This window comes from Tamandua tetradactyla, chromosome 15 (genome assembly GCF_023851605.1).
Source record: "Tamandua tetradactyla isolate mTamTet1 chromosome 15, mTamTet1.pri, whole genome shotgun sequence".
Classification (NCBI taxonomy): Eukaryota; Metazoa; Chordata; class Mammalia; order Pilosa; family Myrmecophagidae; genus Tamandua; species Tamandua tetradactyla.
In genome coordinates, this window is record NC_135341.1 from 45,413,039 (window position 1) to 45,434,293 (window position 21,255).

The 21,255-nt window shown below is 37.9% G+C and overlaps 1 protein-coding gene across 11 annotated transcripts in view; it reads left to right on the forward strand.

The window, feature by feature from the left end:
• Window positions 1-21,255, forward strand: part of ULK4 (unc-51 like kinase 4) — a 749,242-nt gene that overhangs the window by 112,853 nt on the left and 615,134 nt on the right. For all 11 annotated transcript variants that reach the window (XR_013162830.1, XM_077129714.1, XM_077129713.1 and 8 more), the window contains 2 exons: window positions 14,288-14,395; window positions 20,110-20,193. Coding sequence is in view for 10 of the 11 variants with exons in the window: in XM_077129714.1 (XP_076985829.1) it covers window positions 14,288-14,395; window positions 20,110-20,193 (192 nt within the window). In the remaining variant the exon portion in view is untranslated. The remainder of the gene's footprint in view (window positions 1-14,287; window positions 14,396-20,109; window positions 20,194-21,255) is intronic.

The window sequence follows — 21,255 nt, forward strand, 5'->3', positions numbered from 1 at the left end:
CTGACTTTAAGGCATATTATGAAGCCACAGTGGTCAAAACAGCATGGTATTGGCATAAAGATAGATATATTGACCAATGGAATCGAATAGAGTGCTCAGACATAGACCCTCTCATCTATGGACATTTGATCTTTGATAAGGCAGTCAAGCCAACTCACCTGGGACAGAGCAGTCTCTTCAATAAATTGTGCCTAGAGAACTGGATATCCATATGCAAAAGAATGAAAGAAGACCCATCTCTCACACCCTATACAAAAGTTAACTCAAAATGGATCATAGATCTAAACATTAGGTCTAAGACCATAAAACAGTTAGAGGAAAATGTTGGGAGATATCTTATGGATCTTACAACTGGAGGCGGTTTTATGGACCTTAAACCTAAAGCAAGAGCACTGAAGAAGGAAATAAATAAATGGGAACTCCTCAAAATTAAACACTTTTGTGCATCAAAGAACTTCATCAAGAAAGTAGAAAGACAGCCTTCACAATGGGAGACAATATTTGGAAATGATATATCAGATAAAGGTCTAGTATCCAGAATTTATAAAGAGATTGTTCATCTCAACAACAAAAAGACAGCCAACCCAATTACAAAATGGGAAAAAGACTTGAACAGACACCTATCAGAAGAGGAAATACAAATGGCCAAAAGGCACATGAAGAGATGCTCAATGTCCCTGGACATTAGAGAAATGCAAATCAAAACCACAATGAGATATCATCTCACACCCACCAGAATGCCCATTATCAACAAAACAGAAAATGACAAGTGCTGGAGAGGATGCGGAGAAAGAGGCACACTTATCCACTGTTGGTGGGAATGTCAAATGGTGCAACCACTGTGGAAGGCAGTTTGGCGGTTCCTCAAAAAGCTGAATATAGAATTGCCATACGACCCAGCAATACCATTGCTGGGAATATACTCCAAGGACTTAAGGGCAAAGACACAAACGGACATTTGCACACCAATGTTTATAGCAGTGTTATTTACAATTGCAAAGAGATGGAAACAACCGAAATCTCCATCAACAGAAGAGTGGCTAAACAAACTGTGGTATATACATACGATGGAATACTATGCAGCTTTAAGACAGGATAAACTTATGAAGCATGTAATAACATGGATGGACCTAGAGAATATTATGCTGAGTAAGTCTAGCCAAAAACTAAAGGACAAATACTGTATGGTCCCACTGATGTGAACAGACATTCTAGAATAAATTTGGAATATGTCCTTGATAACAGAGTCCAGCAGGAGGTAGAAACAGGGTAAGATAATGGCCAATTGGAGTTGAAGGGATACAGATGGTGTAACAGGACTAGATACAAAAACTCAAAAATGGACAGCACAATAATACCTAATTGTAAAGTAATCATGTTAAAACACTGAATGAAGCTGCATCTGAGCTATAGGTTTTTGTTTTGTTTTGTTTTGTTTTGTTTTGATTTTACTATTATTACTTTTATTTTTTTCTCTATATTAACATTCTATTTCTTTTTCGGTTATGTTGCTATTTCTTCTAAACCAATGCATATGTACTAAGAAATGATGATCATGCATCTATGTGATGATGTTAAGAATTAATGATTGGATATGTAGAATGGTATGATCTCTAAATGTTGGGTTAATTTCTTTTTTTCCGTTAATTAAAAAAAAAAAAAAGAAGGGATAATTGGAGCTGAAGGGATACAGACTGTACAACGGGACTGGATATAAAAACTCAGAAATGGACAGCACAATACTACCCAATTGTAATGCAATTATGTTAAAACACTGAATGAAGCTGCATGTGAGGTATAGGTTTTTTGTTTTTGTTTTTTGTTTTTCTTTCTATTATTGTTTTAATTCTTATTCTGTTGTCTTTTTATTTCTTTTTCTAAATCGATGCAAATGTACTAAGAAATGATGAATATACAACTATGTGATGTTATTAAGAATTACTGATTGTACATGTAGATTGGAATGATTTCTAATTGTTTTGTTAATTCTTTTTTTAATTAATAAAAAAAAAAAAGAAAAAAAAAAAAAAGAAACATGGCTAGTGGAACACAGCTCTACATTTTCAGGCAGTTCCCTCCAACCTCTCCACTACATCTTGAACAACAAGGTGACATCTACTTAATGTGTAAGAATAACCACCAGGACAACCTCTCGACTCTGTTTGGAATTTCTCAGCCATTGACACTTTGTCTCATTTCACTCTTTCCCCTTTTGGTTGAGAAGGTTCTCTCAAACCCTTGATGTTAATTCTTAGCTCATTCTAGGGTTTTTCTCAATCCTTGATGCTGAGTCTCAATTCATTCCAGGATCTCTGTCCCAAGTTGCCAGGAGGGTCCACACCCCTGGGAGTCATGTCACACGCAGAGAGGGGGAGGGTGGTGAGACTGCTCGTCATGTTGGCTGGAGAGAGAGGCCACATCTGAGCAACAAAAGAGGCTCTCTTGAGGGTGACTCTTAGACCTAGATTTTAAGTAGACTTGACCTATCCTTTGTGGGGTTAAGTTTCATATGAACAAACCCCAAGACTGGGGGCTCAGCCTATAGCTTTGGTTGTCCACACTGCTTGTGAGAATATCAAGAATTCAACTTGGGGAAGTTGAATTTCTCCCCGTTCTCACCATTCCCCGAAGGGGGCTTTGCAAATACATTTCCACTCACTGATTGAATCATTCTGGGATTCGTCGGGGCATCACTCTGGACAAACCAACAAAATCTCATGTCCGACCTGAGATTTCAAGTACTTATGCTATTCAATCAAACTATCAACATAAGTTGTATTAGGAAATGCTCTAGTCAAAATATGAATTTTGTAACAAATAAACAATTTTTGCTTTAATCTCACACATAAGGTGACATTTTAAAATATTAATTACCATCTATTTTCAGCACGCTGGAATAATGACGTTCCTTTGTTCTTCCTCATGTAAAAACATTTTTAAAATTTGTACATTGTACATTTCACTATTATTGTACACTCTAGGCATTCCTAGATTATACCATCTCGATCTTTAACATCTATCTTTCTTTCTGATTTCATTTATGTCCCCAGCCCTCCTCCCTCTATCATTCTCACATGCAGCTTCATTCAGTGTTTTAACATAATTATATTACAGTTAGGTAGTATTGTGCTGTCCATTTCTGAGTTTTTGTATCCAGTCCTGTTGCACAGTCTGTATCCCTTCAGCTCCAATTACCCAATATCTTGCCCTATTTTTATCTCCTGATGATCTCTGTCTCTGTTACCAACGACATATTCCAAGTTTATTCTCTAATGTCAGTTCATATCAGTGAGACCATACAGTATTTGTCCTTTAGTTTTTGGTTAGTCTCACTCAGCATAATGTTCTCAAGGTCCATCCATGTTGTTACATACTTCCTAAGTTTATCCTGTCTTAAAGCTGCATAATATTCCATCGTAGGTATACGCCACAGTTTGTTTAGCCACTCGTCTGTTGATGGACATTTTGGCTGTTTCCATCTCTTTGCAATTGTAGATAATGCTGCTATAAACACTGGTGTGCAAATGTCCGTCTGTGTCTTTGCCCTTAAGTCCTTTGAGTAGATACCTAGCAGTGGTATTGCTGGGTCGTAATCCATTCTGCCATTCTATGCCTTTTGATTGGGAAATTCAGTCCATTAACTTTTAGTGTTATTACTATTTGGATAATATTTTCCTCTACCATTTTGGCTTTTGTATTATATATATCATATCTGATTTTCCTTCTTTCTACACTTTACTCCATACCTCTCTCTTCTGTCTTTTCGTATCTGACTCTAGTGCTCCCTTTAGTATTTCTTGCAGAGCTGGTCTCTTGGTCACAAATTCTCTCAGTGACTTTTTGTCTATAAATGTTTTAATTTCTCCCTCATTTTTGAAGGACAATTTTGCTGGATATAGGAGTCTTGGTTGGCAGTTTTTCTCTTTTAGTAATTTAAATATATCATCCCACTGTCTTCTAGCTTCCATGGTTTCTGCTGAGAAATCTACACATAGTCTTAGTGGGTTTCCCTTGTATGTGACAGATTGTTTTTCTCTTGCTGCTTTCAAGATCCTCTCTTTCTCTTTGACCTCTGACATTCTAACTAGTAAGTGTCTTGGAGAATGCCTATTTGGGTCTAATCTCTTTGGGGTGCGCTGTACTTCTTGGATCTGTAATTTTAGGTCTTTCATAAGAGTTGGGAAATTTTCAGTGATAATTTCCTCCATTAGTTTTTCTCCTCCTTTTCCCTTCTCTTCCCCTTCCGGGACATCCACAACACGTATATTTGTGCGCTTCATATTATCATTCAATTCCCTGAGTCCCTGCTCTTATTTTTCCATTTTTTCCCCTATAGTTTCTGTTTCTTGTTGGATTTCAGATGTTCCATCCTCCAGTTCCCTCATCCTAACCTCTGTTTCTTGTAATCTACCCTTGTAGGTTTGCATTGTTTTTTTCATCTCTTCTACCATGTCTTTCATTACCATAACTTCTGTGATTTGTTTTTTTCAGGCTTTCTATTTCTTCTTTTTGTTCATTCCTTGCCTTCTTCATATCCTCCCTCAATTCATTGATTTGGTTTTTGATGAGATTTTCCATGTCTGTTCGTATATTCTGATTTAATTGTTTCAGCTCCTGTATCTCATTTGAACTATTGGTTTGTTCCTTTGACTGGACCATATCTTCAGTTTTCCTGGTGTGATTTATTATTTTTTGCTGGTGTCTAGACATTTAATTATTCTGGAGTTTATTCATTAATAAATGTTTAATTATTCATTAAGTTTATTCTGGAGAGTGCTTTCAATTATCTTACCTAGGGTTTTCTTGCTAGATGAATTTGTTGTCTATTTGTTCTTTGACCTTCAGTTCAGCTTTTTCTGGGCCTCTAGCTTAGGTTTTGTTTAACAGAGGACAGTTTTTCAGTTCTTGCTTTCTTGTATCTTGCCGTGCTTGTAAGGTGCCTTTTCCCTTCCTACCCTTAGGAGTGTCTACATCGGTATTATAGACTCCAGCCAGGTTTTCCCGGACTTAAACTGGCCTCCTGTCGGGGGGAAGGAGTCACCTGTGTCAATTTTCCCTGAGGGTGAGACCCAGCAGGTTATCAGACTTTCCTGTGAAGTCTCTAGGCTCCGTTTTTCGTATCCTGCCCAGTATGTGGCGCTTGTCTGCCTGCGGGTCCCACCAGCAAAAGATGTTGTGGCTCCTTTAACTTTGGAAGTCTTTCCCTGCTGTGGGGGTGGTGGAGACAGAGGAGAGGTTGTAGGCTGGTTTTAATGGCTTCAAATTGCCAAGCCCTGGGGTCTGAATTCCTTGAGAGAGGGATTCCACCTCAGTTGGGCTTCACCCCTCCCCTGGGGAAGGCACAGGCAGGAGACAGCCCTGAAAGCAGTTCGTTTCTGCCTATGCTTGGGGCAGTTGCAGCCTGAGTAGTCCCGCCTCTGAATCCATAGGCAGCTAAGCCTCCGTAGAAACAGCCACAAAAACCTCCGTTTCGTCCCCTTTCCTCTTTTTTTTTTAGCCCAATAAGCGACCTCCGCCTTGACCAGGTTCGCCTGAGCTGGGGGCCTATTTTTAGTAGTCAGAATTTGTTTATTAATGCCACAATTGGTGTTTGGTTCGACTCATTCCCTGCTACTGTTAGAGTATCTTTCCTTTCCTTCTGGGAAGCCGCCTGTGGGGAAGGAGCGCTGGGCACCAGCCGCCCGGCTTGGGGAACTCACAGTTCTGGGGAGACTCGCAGCCGGTCCAGCTGGTCCAGACTGGGGTTCGCTGTGTGTCTGGTCACTATCGTGGCTCCGGGAGCTGTTCTGTATTGTGTCTGGTTATTTAGTAGTTGTTCTGGAAGACAAACTAAAACGCGCACATTGCTAATCCGCCATTTGGCCTGTGATCCATTTTGAATTAATTTTTATATAAAGTGTGAGTTTATTTATATATATATATAGGTTGTAGTCGCCCCTACCAGATCTCCAACCCCCGTGGATCCATGGATGTGTAATTTTTCCTGTGCCATGTGTTGAAAAGATTAACTTCCCTCCATTGAATTGCATTTGGCATTCTGTCAAACATGAGTTGCCATAGTTGTCTGCGGGCTTTTGGAATCTCTGTTTTGTTCCATTAATCTATGTCTATTCCTCTGCTGACAATATGGTTTTTAAAAAATTTTTTTTATTAATTAAAAATTTTTTTTTTAAAATATGACAAGAAACACATTCTTAACATACAATCATTCTGTTCTACATATATAATCATTAATTCACAGTATCATCACATAGTTGCATATGCATCATCGTGATCATTTCTTAGAACATTTGCATCAATTTAGAAAAAGAAAAAGGCAGCAGAAAAAGAAATAAAATGAAAACAGAGAAAAGAAAAAAATTATACCTGCCATACCCCTTACTCCTCCTTTTCATTGATCACTAGCATTTCAAACTAAATTTATTTTAACATTTATTCCCCCTATTATTTATTTTTACTCTATATGTTCTACTCATCTCTTGACAAGGTAGATAAAAGGAGCATCAGACACAAGGTTTTCACAATCACACATTCACATTGTGAATGCTATATCATTATACAGTCATCATCAAGAAACATGGCTACTGGAACACAGCTCTATGTTTTCAGGCAGTTCCCTCTGGCCTTTCCATTACATCTTGAATAACAAGGTGATATCTACTTAATGCGTAAGAATAACCTCCAGGATAACCTCTTGACTCTGTTTGGAATCTCTCAGGCATTGACACTTTGTCTCATTTCAGTCTTCCTCCTTTTGGTCGAGAGGTTTGCTCAATCCCTTGATGCTGAGTCTCAGCTCATTCTAGGGTTTTTCTCAGTCTCTTGAAGCTGAATCTCACGGAGACGGAGAGGGTGGTGAGTTTGCTTGTTGGCTGAAGAGAGAGGCCACATCTGAGCAACAAAAGAGGTCCTCTTGGGTGTGACTGTTAGGACTAATTTTAAGTAGGCTTGACCTTTCCTTTGTAGGGTCAAGCCCCCAAGACTGGGGGCTCAGCCTATAGCTTTGGTTGTCCACACTGCTTGTGAAAATATCAAGAATTCAACTCGAGAAGGTTGAATTTTCCCCCGGATAACACAGTTTTGATTGCTGTGTTTATGTAGTTAACTTTAATATGAGTTGGAGTGATTCCTCCCATTTTGTTCTTCTTTGTCAGGATTGTTGTAGCTACTCTAGGGCCTTTCCCTTTCCGTATAAGTTTTAGGATAGCCTTATTTAGATCTCCCCAAACCTTGTGAGCAATTTGATGGGAATTGCATTAAACCTGTGGGTCAATTTGGGGAGAATTGACATATTTACTATGTTGAATCATCCACTCCATCAACATAATGTTTCTCTCCATTTATGTAGATCTTTTGTGCTTTCCTTCATCACTATTGTGTAATTTTCAGTATACATATATATTTAGGTAAACATGTACCCAAGCATTTCATTTTCTTTGGAGTAATGTTAAATGGTATTGTGTTTTAAATTTCAGTTTACATGTGTTAATTGTTGGAAATAGTTAGAAATGTGATTTTTTTCATGCATGTTAATTTTGCAGCCTGCAGCCTTGCTGAACTCACTCATAAGTTCTCGTTTTTTTTTCATAGATTTCTTGCGATTTTCTGTATAGACAGTGATGTCTCTGCAAAGATAGATAATTTTATTTTCCCTTTTTGATATGTATGCATTTTATTTCCTTTTCTTGGCTTATTGCACTTGCTAACACTTCCAGCATGGTGTTGAATAAGAGTGGTGAGAATGTAAAGCCTCTTCCCTTAGGCACTGTTAGCGGGAAGGTATTCAGTTTTTCACCGTAAACCCTAAGGTTAGTTAAAGATTTTTGCGGTAAATGCTCTTGATCAGGTTGAGGAAATTTCTTTGTATTCCTGTTTTCTTGAGAATTTTTATCATGATGAGTGTTGAATTTTGTCAGATATTTTTTCTGTGTTGATTGAAATGATCATATGATTTTGCTTCTTTATCCTGTTAATATGGTGGGTTTCATTAGTTGGTTTTAGAATAGTGTACCAGCCTTGCATCCTTGGGATAAATCCACTTGGTTATGGGTGTATAATTTTTAAAATATATTGCTGAATTCTATTTGCTAATATTTTGTTACAGATTTTTATGTCTGTATATTCATGAATGGTATTGGTCTTTAGTTTTCTTTTTTTTGTTCTGTCTTTGTCTGATTTTGGTATCAGGAGTAATACTAACTTTATAAAATGAATTGGAATATGTTTCCTTCTTTTGTGTTTTCTCTAAGAGACTGTAGAATTGTTGCTAATTATTCTTTAAATATTTAGTAGAATTTCTCCAGTAAATGTGGTTCTTGAGATTTCTTTTTTGACAGTTCTTACATTATAAATCCAGTTTTCTTAATGTAGTCTATGGAAAGCATGTATGCTTACATTAATAAAAGATAAAGTAGACCAGAACAGTTTTAGGGGTATTCAAATTAAATAGTTCATATTGAGTGAGTTATGGTAGTTATTGTTTTTTGAGGAGTTGGTTTATTTTGTCTAAGTTATTGTATTAGCTAGGGTACTCTAGAGAAACAGAAACAGCAAGAAATATCCATAGATATAAAGTTTATAAAAGTGTCTCACTTAACTATGGGAACATAGTGTCCAAGGTCTGTAGGGCAGGCCACAAGCTGGCAAACTCCGATGAAGTTCCTCAGCAAACTCTCAGGAGAGGCTGGCTGGACAACTGTAGGAAATTTGTAGGGAAGGCTGTGAAGCTGATGACTCCAATGAAGGGTCTGGATGAACTCCACAGGAGAGGCTCACCGGCTGAAGCAGGAAGAGAGACTATCTCTTCTGAATGCTCCTTAAAAGCCTTCCAATGATTAGATTAAACATCATATCACTCAGTGCAGAAGACACTCCCCTTGGCTCAGCGGCTGAAGCAGGAAGAGAGACTGTCTCTTCTGAATCCTCCTTAAAAGCTTCCAATGATTAGATTAAACATCATATCACTCAGTGCAGAAGACACTCCCCTTGGCTGATTACGAATGTAATCAGCTGTGGATGTAGCCGCCTTAATCATGATTTAAGTCCATGAAATATCCTCATAGCAACAGATAGGCCAGCACTTGCCCAACCAGACAAATGGGTGCTACCACCTGGCCAAGTTGACACATGAACCTGACCATGACAGTTGTCAAACTTCATGTATAAAGCCATTCATAGTATTCCTTTAGTTTGATATGTGCGCATTGTTTTGTCTAGTTGTTGAGAGATGAGTATTGAGGTATCCATGTATAATTGAGGATTTGTCTGTCAGTTTTTGCTTCATATATTTTGCTTCTCTTTTGTTTGGTACATACATTTTTAGATTTGGTAGGTTTTCTTGGTGACCCTTTTATTGCACTATGGCGACATATGCATTTTTTTCTGTTTTGAAGTCTACTTTATCTTTTATTAATGTAAGTGTACCTGCTTTCCTTTGACTACATCTTCTATGATATAACTTTTCCATCTTTCTATTTTCAACCAGCCTATATCCAAGTTATAATCAACTTTTACTTCGATTATAATGTAACACAGCTGTTTAAAAAAGTACCATGTTAATACCAGGCCCTACCCTAAATCTCAATGGTAGAGTAAGACATTTCAGTGCTCCATCTTCCACAGAAGCTTTGGCCAACCATCAAGAGCTGGTTGAGAAACATCTTTCTTAAAGCTCCAGAAAGTAGCTAAAGGACTGAAGTAACAAAACAAGTGCTGAATCAAGAAAAAGTCACTTAAAAGCAGTAGGATCTTTCAGAAGGTTACCCTGGCTGGCTCCTCCCTCACCCCTCACTGTGTCAGCATGAAGCTGGCTTGTGCTCCTGTTATAGATCCCTGGTCATGGTTCTGGTGGGAGCAGAGCTACCTTGTACACATAGTGGGAGCATGTGTGTCTGGCTTTATCAGTCTGCTAGTAGCCTGAGGGGCTTATTATCTCAGAACTTGCCCTGTGTGCAGAAGGCGACTCACAGAGCTCTCCAATAGTCAAGTGGATGCCTGAGTCAAGGGATTGCTGAATGTAGGGCATATAGTGCAGTTCCTGGGGCTGTGAAGCAACTGTTTCCTAGGGGAGAGGGGACATATGTGTTCTCATAAAATAGGGAGTTCCTAGAGCCGCATATAGATGCCCAAACCCAAGCAGTCCCCTATAAGCAATTCACTAAGTCATTGTATGGATAAATCCTTGAAGAATTATCCTTCCATGATTCAATCTGCAAAGATTGGAAAAGATGTTTACTTTTTTCCCTCCTCCTCCTTGAAATTTTTTTTTTTAAATTAGCTCCTGGAAATCAAGGAAAAATCTGATCCTAGCTGAATACAAGCTTAAGGAACAGGAAGCCTCAGAGTCTAAATTCCAGTGTAACACATTATTAAAATATCAAATATCCAGTTTTCAACAAAAAAAATCAGAAAACATACAAAAACAAAACAAAACAAAACCAGAAAGCGTTGGCCTAGGAGAAAATGAAAGTATTGGAAACTGTCAATGGGGAGGCTAAGAGCTGGGACATGCCAGACAAAGACTTTTTAAAAAACCACCTAAATACACTCAAGGAGCTAAAAGGAAATCAGGAAAATGACAAAACAAAGAGAGTATCAATAGAGAGATGGAAATTATGAAAAAGAATCAAACAGAGCTGAAGACTACAGTTACAGAAATTAGAAATTCCCTAGGTGGTTCAACATCAGACACTGGAGATGGCAGAGAAAAGAATCAGTGAATTTGAAGATAAGACAATTGAAGTTCTCCAATCTTAGGAGCAAAAGGAAGAAAGAATGAAGAAAGTTGAACAGAGCCTGAAGAGCCTGTGGGATGCCATCAAACATATCAGTACATGCAATGTGGGATTCCTAGAAGGAGATGTAAGGGAGAAGAGGGCAAAGAGACTATTCATGGAAACAATGGCTGAAAATGTGCCAAGTGCAGTAGAAGATGTACTTCCAAGATGCTCAATGAACTACAAACAGGATAAACCCAAATAGACCTGTGCTATCACATATTATAATCAAATGTTGACTGCTAAAGATAAAGAGTTCTGGAAGCTGCAAGGGAGAAGCAGCATACCATGTACAAAGAATCCTCAAGAAGAGTAAGTGCCAGTTTCTCACCAGAAACCTTGGAGGCAAGAAAGCAGAAGAAAGATGTGGTTAAAGTGTGGAAAGCAAAAAACTGCCAACCAAGAATTCTGTTTCTAGCAAAACTATCTTTCAAAAATGGAGAGGTTGGGTGGGCAATGGTGGCTCAGTGGGATAGTTCTCGCCTACTGTGCTGGAGACCCAGGTTTGATTCCCAGAGCCTGCCTATGTTAAAAAAAGAAAAGAAAAGAAAGGTTAAGACATTCCCAGGTAAACAAAAGCCAAGGAAGTTCATCACCACTAGACTGACCCTTTACATTTTTATTTTTATTTTGCATGGGCAGGCACCAGGAATTGAACCCGAGTCTCTAGCATGGCAGGCAGAAATTCTGCCACTGAGCCACCATCGCACTATCCTAGACCAACCCTTTAAAAGATGCTAAAGATAGTTCTGCAGGTTGAAAGGAAAGTGCATCAGACAGTAGATTGAAGCTGGATGAAGAAATAGCGATCTCTGGGTGAAGGCAATGACAGGGGTGATTATAAATGCTGGTACTATTGTATTTTTTGTTTGTATCCCCGCTTTTACTTCCTATAGGATATAAAAGGCAAATACATAAAATGTAATGACAAACCAGTGGTTTTGGAGTCACAATATGTAAACATATAATCTGTGACAAGAGCTATAATAAAGATGGGGCACAGAGGGGAGTAGAGACATAGTTTATGTAAATTATTGAAGCTTAGTTGGTATCAAAGCAAATAAGATTGTTATAGATTTAGGATGTTAAATTTAAGCCCCATGGTAACTACAAAGAAAATGTTGGAGGATATGCAAGCTTAGAGTGACAGAAATTAGAGTACAGGTTGTCAGTAGTAGGGACCAGGGGGAATGAGGAGCTAGTGCAAAATGGGTATAGGGTTTCTGTTTGGGGAGATGGGAAAGTTTTAGTCATGGATGGTGGTGAGGGTACTGCAACGTAGTAAATGCAATTAATCCCACTGAATGATATGCCTGAGTGGAATGGTTGAGATGGGAATCTTTATGTTGTATGCATGTTTCCACAATAAAAAAAACAAACTAACAACAACAACAAAAAAACAGCTAAAGAGACAATGACAGTTAAAAGCAATACCTCATCCTGGACAGAATCTGACAAGTGAGGAAAGAAGGCTAAAAAGGACATTATTGAGCCATTTGAGAAAATTGGAATATATACTCTAAGCCTAGTATCAGTGTTAACTTTTTGAATTTGATAACTGTACGTAAGATGGATACATTACTGAATATCCTTGACCTTAGGAAATATACATGGCAGTGTTAAGTGTTTAGGAATATAATGTATAGAACCTACACTCAAATGTTCTGAAAATGGATGGATAAATAGAAATATAGATGAATAGATAGACGTCTGAATTGATTGATGGATGGATAGAATGATATAACAAATGTGACAAAATATTAAAACTGGTAGATCTGGCTATCTGGGGGGATAGGGAATTGGAGTTCTCTGTATAGAGTGTACATTAGTTTTGTAACTGTCCTGTAAGTTTGAAAGTGTTTTAAAACAAAAAATTTAAAATGAAAAAAAAAAGTACCACATGATCACATGTTTCTACTCTGAGGCCACCCACAGGCAACTTACCAGAAGAGTCTGAGACAAGTGAACTTGTGTATATCCTGTGAACAAAATGGGACCATTTATCATGTGCTTAGATGTTGTGACATTGTCAAATTGTTCTGAAAGTTTTTAAGTGCTTATTTTCACTTTTTACTTATGTCTTTGTGGATGATAAGAGACTGTCTACTGTGTGTAGCACACTTAAAATTTTTTTTTATTGTGGTAGCAAAATAAAACTCAGATTTTTCCATTTTATCACTTCTGGTTGTACAATTCAGTGATATTAACTGCATTCACAATGTTGTGACACCACCACCACCATCCATTACCAAAAATTTTGTGTTACCCTAAGATAAAAACTCTGTACTCAGAAATAACTCCTAACCCTGTCCCGTTACCCCTTCATTCCTTGGTAATCTCTAACCTAATTGCCATCACTATTTGCACATTCTAGGTTATTTCACATAACTGGTATCATACAGCATTTGTCTTTTTGTGTCTGGCTTATTTTATTGAACATTAATATTTTCAAGGTTCATCCATGTAGCATGTATCAGAACTTCATTTTTATAGCTGACTAATATTTCATTGTGTTTATGTATTACATTTTGTTTAAATATTCATCTGTTGGTGAATACTTGGGTTGCCTCCAACTTTTGGCTGTTACGAATAATGCTGCTAACAACTCTTGTATAGGTGTTTGTGTGGATTTATGTGCTTTTTAAAAAATTTATTCACAGTAGCCAAAATGTAGAAGCAACCCAAGTGTCCATCAGTAGATTAATGGATAAATAAAATGTGATGTATCCATACAATGGAATATTAATCAGCCATAAAACGGAATAAAATTCTGATGCATGCTACAACATGGATGAACTTTGAAAATATCATGCTGAGTATAAAAAGCCAAACACAAAATGATTATTTAATATAATTTTTTCCTTCTCAAGATGGGGTCTTTCTGTATTTTTTATCCTGAAACATTCTGTCTTTTTTCATCATCATGCTATGATTCCACGTGTGTGAATTCTTGCAACGAGCTTATGTGATTTCTCTGGCATGACTCCAAGGAAATTAACTAAATCTGGTAAAATAAGCCATTGAATTTCAGAGTGGATGATGTTGAAACCTTGGTGAAACATTCTCACTCTCAGAATTTCTGAAGAAGAATTTAAACTCCTAACGTAAGTTAGGTACTTTTCATTCACTAGGATGCTGGAGCGTATTTCAGGATGTGGTGTGGTAAAACCTGGTTTCACTTCCTTGTGCAAGTGATCCAGGTGGTTTGGGGCAAGTTGCTGGGCTTCTCTCAGCCTCAGTTTCCTGCCTTTATAGATAGGACACAGGATCAGTGATACAGTGAAAGTGCCTTATAACTGAAAAGTGCTATATATGTATATTTCACAGGGTATATGTTTACATTCATATGGGATTGTTACTTTTTTTTCTGCAGGAATGAAGCCCATACTTTGAAAATAATTTAGAAACTAGTTGAAAATGGAAGGTGAATTGTGTGGAGTGGTTTCCCTTTGTATATAGGCTTAAAAAGTGTGAGAAACATGGTATAATCTGTATTTTTTTTCTCTTTTCAGGCAATCACCCTCTTAACTGAGTTAATTAGGGAGAACTTTAGGAACAGCAAATTAAAACAGTGCCTTTTACCAACGCTTGGGGAGTTGATCTATCTTATAGCCACCCAGGTGAGACTGTCTGTTTAACGTTATTGCTGTTTGACATGTTCTGACGTACCTTGGCAGACACATATTAAGAACCTGTAAACGTTTTTTGACTTTGTCCCTTAGAGCTTGCCTGAGGAACTAGGAGGAATTTTACCTCTGCGGGAGAGTCTCTCCGGGTCTTTCTGTTTCTGTCTCACCTGTCAGTATGTCCTCTTTTACTCTCTCTTCTCTTCCTGCCTCCCAGTGCCTCTTTCCCTTTAAAGTGTAGGGAATCCTCAGGTAGTATTTTAAAGTCAAAGTGCTCCCTAGGTTGCTGCCACTTTTGACTCCTTCAGGCAAGCAGAGGACCTTGGGTCTCTGGCATAAAAGTTCCATTTCAGTTTGACACACTATTCTTTGTACATACAACTTTTAACATGGCCTTGGGAACTTGTGACCACAGTATTTCTTTTCTTATTTCTAAAGTTACAATATGGAATCTGCTCTTGAGTTCAGCAGGAGAAAACTTGGCAGTTCATTATAGTATTTTTTTTTTTTTCTAAATATTATTGAATTGACACAGGGAAATTATGGGTTGTACATTTGATGTGATACCCTTTGAGAGTTTTAAATAAGTAAGTTCTGGGAATTTATAAGTTAATCGGGAAGTGCTCTCATTTTATTTCTTAAGTTTTGGTTCTAGGACTTGCTTAAATGTATAGCTTCAGTACCCTTAGAATCTAAATTTAACTGGCTTTCTAGACAATCAGAAAAGACAACTACTATAGTTGCTATAAAACATCAGTATTTTAAGTAGTTTATCCCCATATTTAACACTAATAGCTACTATGGCAAATCATCCCTCCTTTTCTTTCCTTTTTAGTTATGTCAGAATATTCCTTACCCTTCACATGTCAGAATACATTTTTGAATCAACTTGTCTTTTTGTGTTTTTTTTTTTGTTGTTGGTTCTGCCCATAATCATCTCTCACCTGAACTGTTTTAAGAACTCCCAGATGGTTTCCTTGATTCATTCTTGCCCCATTAAGGTTTCTTTTTTTTCCAGGCAGCAGCTAGAATGAGCTTGTTAAAACACACGGGAGACTGACAGTGTAACTCATCTGCTTAGCACCCTTCGCAGCTTCTTGTATTGCTCATAGTCACAGCCACAGTCCCTCTAGTTGCCCTTGAGGTTCCCCAGTACCTGTCTGACCTAATCTCTCACTACCCTTCTACTTCCTTGCAATTCCTTGAACCTACCATGCTGTGTTCCTTCCTCAGCCTCTTTGTATTTGTTATTCCTCCTGTTGGGCCTCCTAAATATTTGCTTTGACTCTCTGCTCAAATGGATCCCATCAGAGATGCTGTAGTAGTTTGCAAGGCTATTGAAAGCGAATACTATAAAATAGGTTGACCTGTAATAGTAGGAATTTGTTATCTTACAAGCTTACAGCTCTGAGGCTTTGAAAATGTCCAAATCAAGGCATCATTCAAACAATACTTCCTTCCTAAAGACTGGCTGCCAGCCATCCTGGACTCTTGTCTGTGCCTGTGTCACATGGCAAGGCACATGGTAGTGCCAGCTGGTCTCTATTTTCTTTTCCAGGTTTTGTTGTTTTCAGCTTCTTGCTTCTGTGGCTTTCTCTCTTTTTACCTGAATTTCATTCAGTAAGAGGATTAAGACTCATCTGGAAAGAGGAGGGTCACATCTTTTTTTTTTTCTTTTTAAATTAGGAAGACCTGTTTATATTTTTTTCTTCAAGTATTTTCTTTTATTAAAATACAGCCATCCAAAGTATATAATCAGTGGTTCACAGTATCATCTTAAAGCTGTGCATTCATCATCACAATCAATTTTTGAACATTTTCATTATGCCAAAGATTTTTTAAAATAAGAATAAAAACAAGAGTTAAAAAGAACACCCCAAACATCCCCTCCCCCATTGTTTGTTTATTTTTGTCTTTTTTTTCTTAGTCAACTGTCCATATATCAAAGGGAGTGTCAGTCATGTGGTTTCCACATTTACACGTTCACACCTTAAAAGTTCTATAGTTATTCACTCATTTTTAAGAATCAAGGCTATTGGATTAAAATTCAACAGTTTCAGGTATTTCCCTCTAGCTACTCTTAATGCACCAGAAACTGCAAAAGAATATCTAGATACAGTGCAATAATAACCTCCAGAAAGACCTCTCAACTTTATTTGAAATCTTTCAGCCAAAAGATTTATGAAAATCTGAAATTTTATTTCACTTCATTTCTCTTCTCCCTTTTGCTCCAGAAGGCTTTCCTACATTGCCAGGGTCAGGCTTATCCCTGGGAGTCATGTCCCTTGTTGCCAGGGAGATTTACACATTTGAGTCATGTCCCTTCTAGGGAGGAAGGTAGTGAGTTCATCTGCGGAGTTGACTTAGAAAGGCCACATCTGAGCAGTAAAAGAGGTTCTCTGGAGGTGACTCTTAAGCATTATCATAAGTAGATTTAGTTTCTCCTTTTCAGAAATGAGTTTCGTAAGAGCAATCCCCAAGATCAAGGGCCTGTCTTATCAAATTGGCAGTTCCCCAGGTGGGGAAGTTTAATATTTTCACCTTTCTCCCTAGCCCCTGAAGGGGACTTTGCAAATACTTTTTAATCTTCTGGGTTTACTCGCCAAAAGTCCTGCTTACTTTTCTTGTCCATATCCACAAGAAGGGATTAACTTTAAGAACATATTTTTCTGGGGTATATAAACAGCTTTGAACCATAACAGATGCTTTTCCTGGCTATTGAGTGATCTGGGATGGAGCCACCTTGTCTTCCTCTAATCCTTTACCCTGTTGTGTTTTTCTTCGTAGTACTCATCACTATCTTTTTTTCCCTCTGAGTTATTACAACATTTATTTTTAAAAATATTTTTATTGACAAATCTTCATACCGATGCAGTCCATACATGCTATACAATCAATGGCTCACAATGTCGTCACATAGTTGTGATCATTTTGAGAACAATTGCATCACTCCAGAAGAAATAAAAAGAAAAAAGAAAAGATTCAAACATCCCATACTCCTTACCCTTCCCTCTCATTGACCACTAGTATTTCAATCTACTGAGTTTTTTATCCTTTATCCCCCCTATTATTTATTTATTTATCCTTATTTTTTTTACTCGTCTGTCCATACGCTGGATAAAAGGAGCATCAAATAACAATCACATGGTCACATTGTAAAAGCTGTATAATTATACATTCTTCTTCAAGAATCAAGGCTACTGGAATGCAGTTCAACAGTGTCAGATACTACCCTCCAGCTGCTCCAATACACCACGAAATAAAAAAGGATATCTATATAATGCACAAGAATAACCTCCAGGATAACCTCTTGGCACTGAAATCTTTCAGCCACTGAAACTTTATTTTGCCTCATTTTTCTCTTTCCTCTTTTGATCAAGATGCCTTTCTCAATCCCATGGTGCCAGGTCCTGGCTCATCTCTGGAGTTCTGTCCCACATTGCCAGGGAGGTTTACACCCCTGGGAGTCATGTCCCATGTAGGGGGGAGGGCAGTGAAGTGCTGATCATCATATTGACTTAGGCTTGCTTCGTTTTTATCTCTAAGCCACTAAGCACATTAAGCAGAAAATTTATCTGTTGTCAGAGCTGTGTAGCCATTGCAAAGAATAGCTATAAGTACACAGGAGGTACTTTTTTCATGTATGCGCTTCACCAGGCCCAGTGGGACTGGAGGCATGTGTGCAAGAAGGCAGGGTTGGAAAAATTGCAGGGATGTAATCATGAAGGGCTAATTGGCCAAGTCTAATCCTAAGAGCATGGGGGAGTCATTAAACCATTTTAAGCAGGATAATGAAGTAATCTGATTTACATGCTGAAAAGGTTAGTCTGGTTTAAGTGCGGAGAATAACTGGAGAATGGTCAGAATTCTAAGAAGCTAAATGAGAGTAAGCAAAGTAGGAGCAAAATTTCCAAAGAGAAGTGGGAATTTCAATAATGGGAAAGTTAGTAGGGCTGAATGTAGCTTATGGTCCAAAAAAAATTAATAATAATAAACTTACTTAAAAGAGCCCATTCGATTGAAGGCCATGAAAGTCATTTGTGGCTTGACAGGAGCTTTATGTATTTATTTTACCTGGAAAAATGGGAGCAGAAATCAGATTGGAGTGAGTTGAGGAGTGAATGGGAGGCAGAAAACTGAGAAAGTCAGCCTGAAGAGGGGCTTGATTGTGAAAGGGAGAGGAGGGCTGGGGGTTGAGGGGGACATTGTTTTCAAAGTGGGAGACACTGAGCCTATTCAGAAGAGATTCAGCCCAGAGAAGGTGTTGATAATTTAGGATCCACAAAGAATAGTCCATTTTTAATGTCCCTGAAGAAGGTTGAACGGCAATGGGATCCTGAGCCCCTGTGCAAGGACTAGAGCAGCCTGTCTTGTTATAGCCATAGGGTAGAAGTAACCGATAGCATCAGATGTCTTTAGGTTAAGTTCCTCATTCCTTTATTATGACTTCCATTATCTCAATGAAGGAGGAAGTAAGGTGAGATGGTAGGAGGGTCACCGGTTTGAAATAGTCCTTTTGAAGAGTAAGTTGACCAGAGAAACATAGTTGGCCTCCTAAGGTGGCTGATCATAAATTGGTGATACTCTTTCTGTGTTCTGTGGCTTCATCTTCTTTAAGAGCTCATCTGCCTCAGTGTAGGCCTGGAGGGTGAAAAATGACTGGATTCCTCCAAGGTTGGGGTTCCCCCATACAAGGGTAGAGGGAAGACAAAAGTGAAAGTTAGCTCAGGTTTTTGGCAAGAATGATTAAATGATAGACCATGTGCCTGGGGGAAAGAAAAGTGATTTGAGGCCCAGAGTCTAGTGATGTTGAAGAGAGATTGTGGTAGAAGTGTCGAGCAAGTGGGTGTGAAGGAAAGAAAGTACTGTTTGGAAGTTAATTTGGGTCCTAATTGGAGCATCTCCTGATGAAAATATATAGGGCAGAACCATAAATGGAATTATTTTAGTAAGGGTATCATTTTAACGAGTCATAATTCTCATTACGAGTATAGAAGACTTGGATTAGCAATATGCCATTTCTAACATTTGGGCAACCTTAAGGAAATATTTTCCCTAAACAGAGCCTAATTTCTTATTTTCTTTTTTCAAAATTATTTTTTTTTCAACTTCCTTTGTTGCACCTGATTTATTTTGTGATTTTATATGGTAGATTGCAGGAGTGTTTTTGTGGTTATTACATAGTTTGGTTAACCTTGTGTAAGAGAATTATTGCTGATGTTACTAAAATAAGTGTCCTGCTAACCACATTTACTCTTTTTATTTAGCATATTGTCTTACGAGGTACCATACTCCCTTTTAGTGCATGTGGATTGTCCTGAGATATTACTCTAAGCTGTGTTATGTGCTTTCAGATCACTGTACTAGATCATGCAATATTTTCTAGTTTGGGATATTTGTATTATCATCTATAGTTATCAATAATATGTGTCACTGTTGAATAGATCATAGTGCCATTTCCCAATTGTATTTAACTTCTGATGAGAGAATCTTACTAATGTCATATATAGTGTAATGGGAAAAAGAAATGTCAGTACAATGCAGTAAAAGAATTATAAGTAGGCCATAATTGTCAAGTAATAGGTAGTAATTTAAATAGAATATCGGGAAGTTCTAAATAGTTTGTATTTTTGAAACTGCATTTTTCTTGAATGAATTAATGGCGTTTCACTGTGAGCTTCACTGCCTTTCTTTCTCCTTCATTTTAGGAAGAAAAAAAAAAGAACCCTAGGGAATGCTGGGCTGTTCCCTTGGCTGCATACACAGTGCTAATGAGGTGCCTTCGGGAAGGGGTAAGGCTCCTTTGTTGTCCTCTGTAGACACGCTCCACTGTAATAACCCTTCAGGCACTGTGTGCAGATTGTAGCCTGCAGCAGTGACAGGAGCTTGTCAACCTGGTATGGCTCCTGAATTTAAATAATCCTCACCAGCCACAGTGAGCCAGTGGCCTACCACAGAGTATAAAAATGAACTAACTTTCTCACTCACTTGTTTAAATGTCTTGCTTTTTAAAAGATGGGCAAATAGAAACAACATATTTAATATAATATTCTTAATTAGCACCCTTCCCACTTGAAAGAGCACATGCAGAGATTTTCCCTTTACCAGAACGTCAAAGCAGCTAACTGCAAGCCTCAGACACCTTGTAATTATCTTGTCAGGTTGCCATTTTGAGGTTTCGAAATGGAAGCTTCTGCTAGTATCCATTGATCTTAACATTAAGTAGTATTTATGATGATATGATTTTTCAGTTTATTCACATTATTTCTCCTGCCCTCGTTGATTGCTGGAGATTTGTATGACCGAAGCTTCTATTTATCAATGTTAAAGATTTGGTAAACGACCTAAAAGGTTGACTTCTTCTGTTTGCTTTAGACCATTTGATATTGTTTCTCTCAAGGCAAAGCCACAGGCCAAAAACATGCCCTAAGGAAGGAAAAAAAAATCAAGGTAAACATCCTCCTTTTGAGATCACTACTTCCTATGTAATGGAATAAGGTTCCAAATGTAGAAAAGCTTCCCAGGGTTTTCCCCTAGTGATTCAGAAAGGAGATTTGAACATTTCCCAGCCTGTAGGTTTGAATACTTAGTCAGCTGTCACTATGGGATGTGAATGAAGCAAATAAATCATACTTTATCAAATATAAGAGAATTAAGTAATTTTCATTTAGGAACACAAGACATGTTTGGGTTCATCATGCAAGGCCTCAAGTGAGGCACATTTAGGGCACACAGATGAACAAAGTGGAATCCCTGTTCCTACTCAGCTCTTACCTATTGTAGGTGATAAGATAAAAATATAAAGTGGAAACTGTCAATTACATAAATGTGGAAGAATGAACTGTGGGAATTCA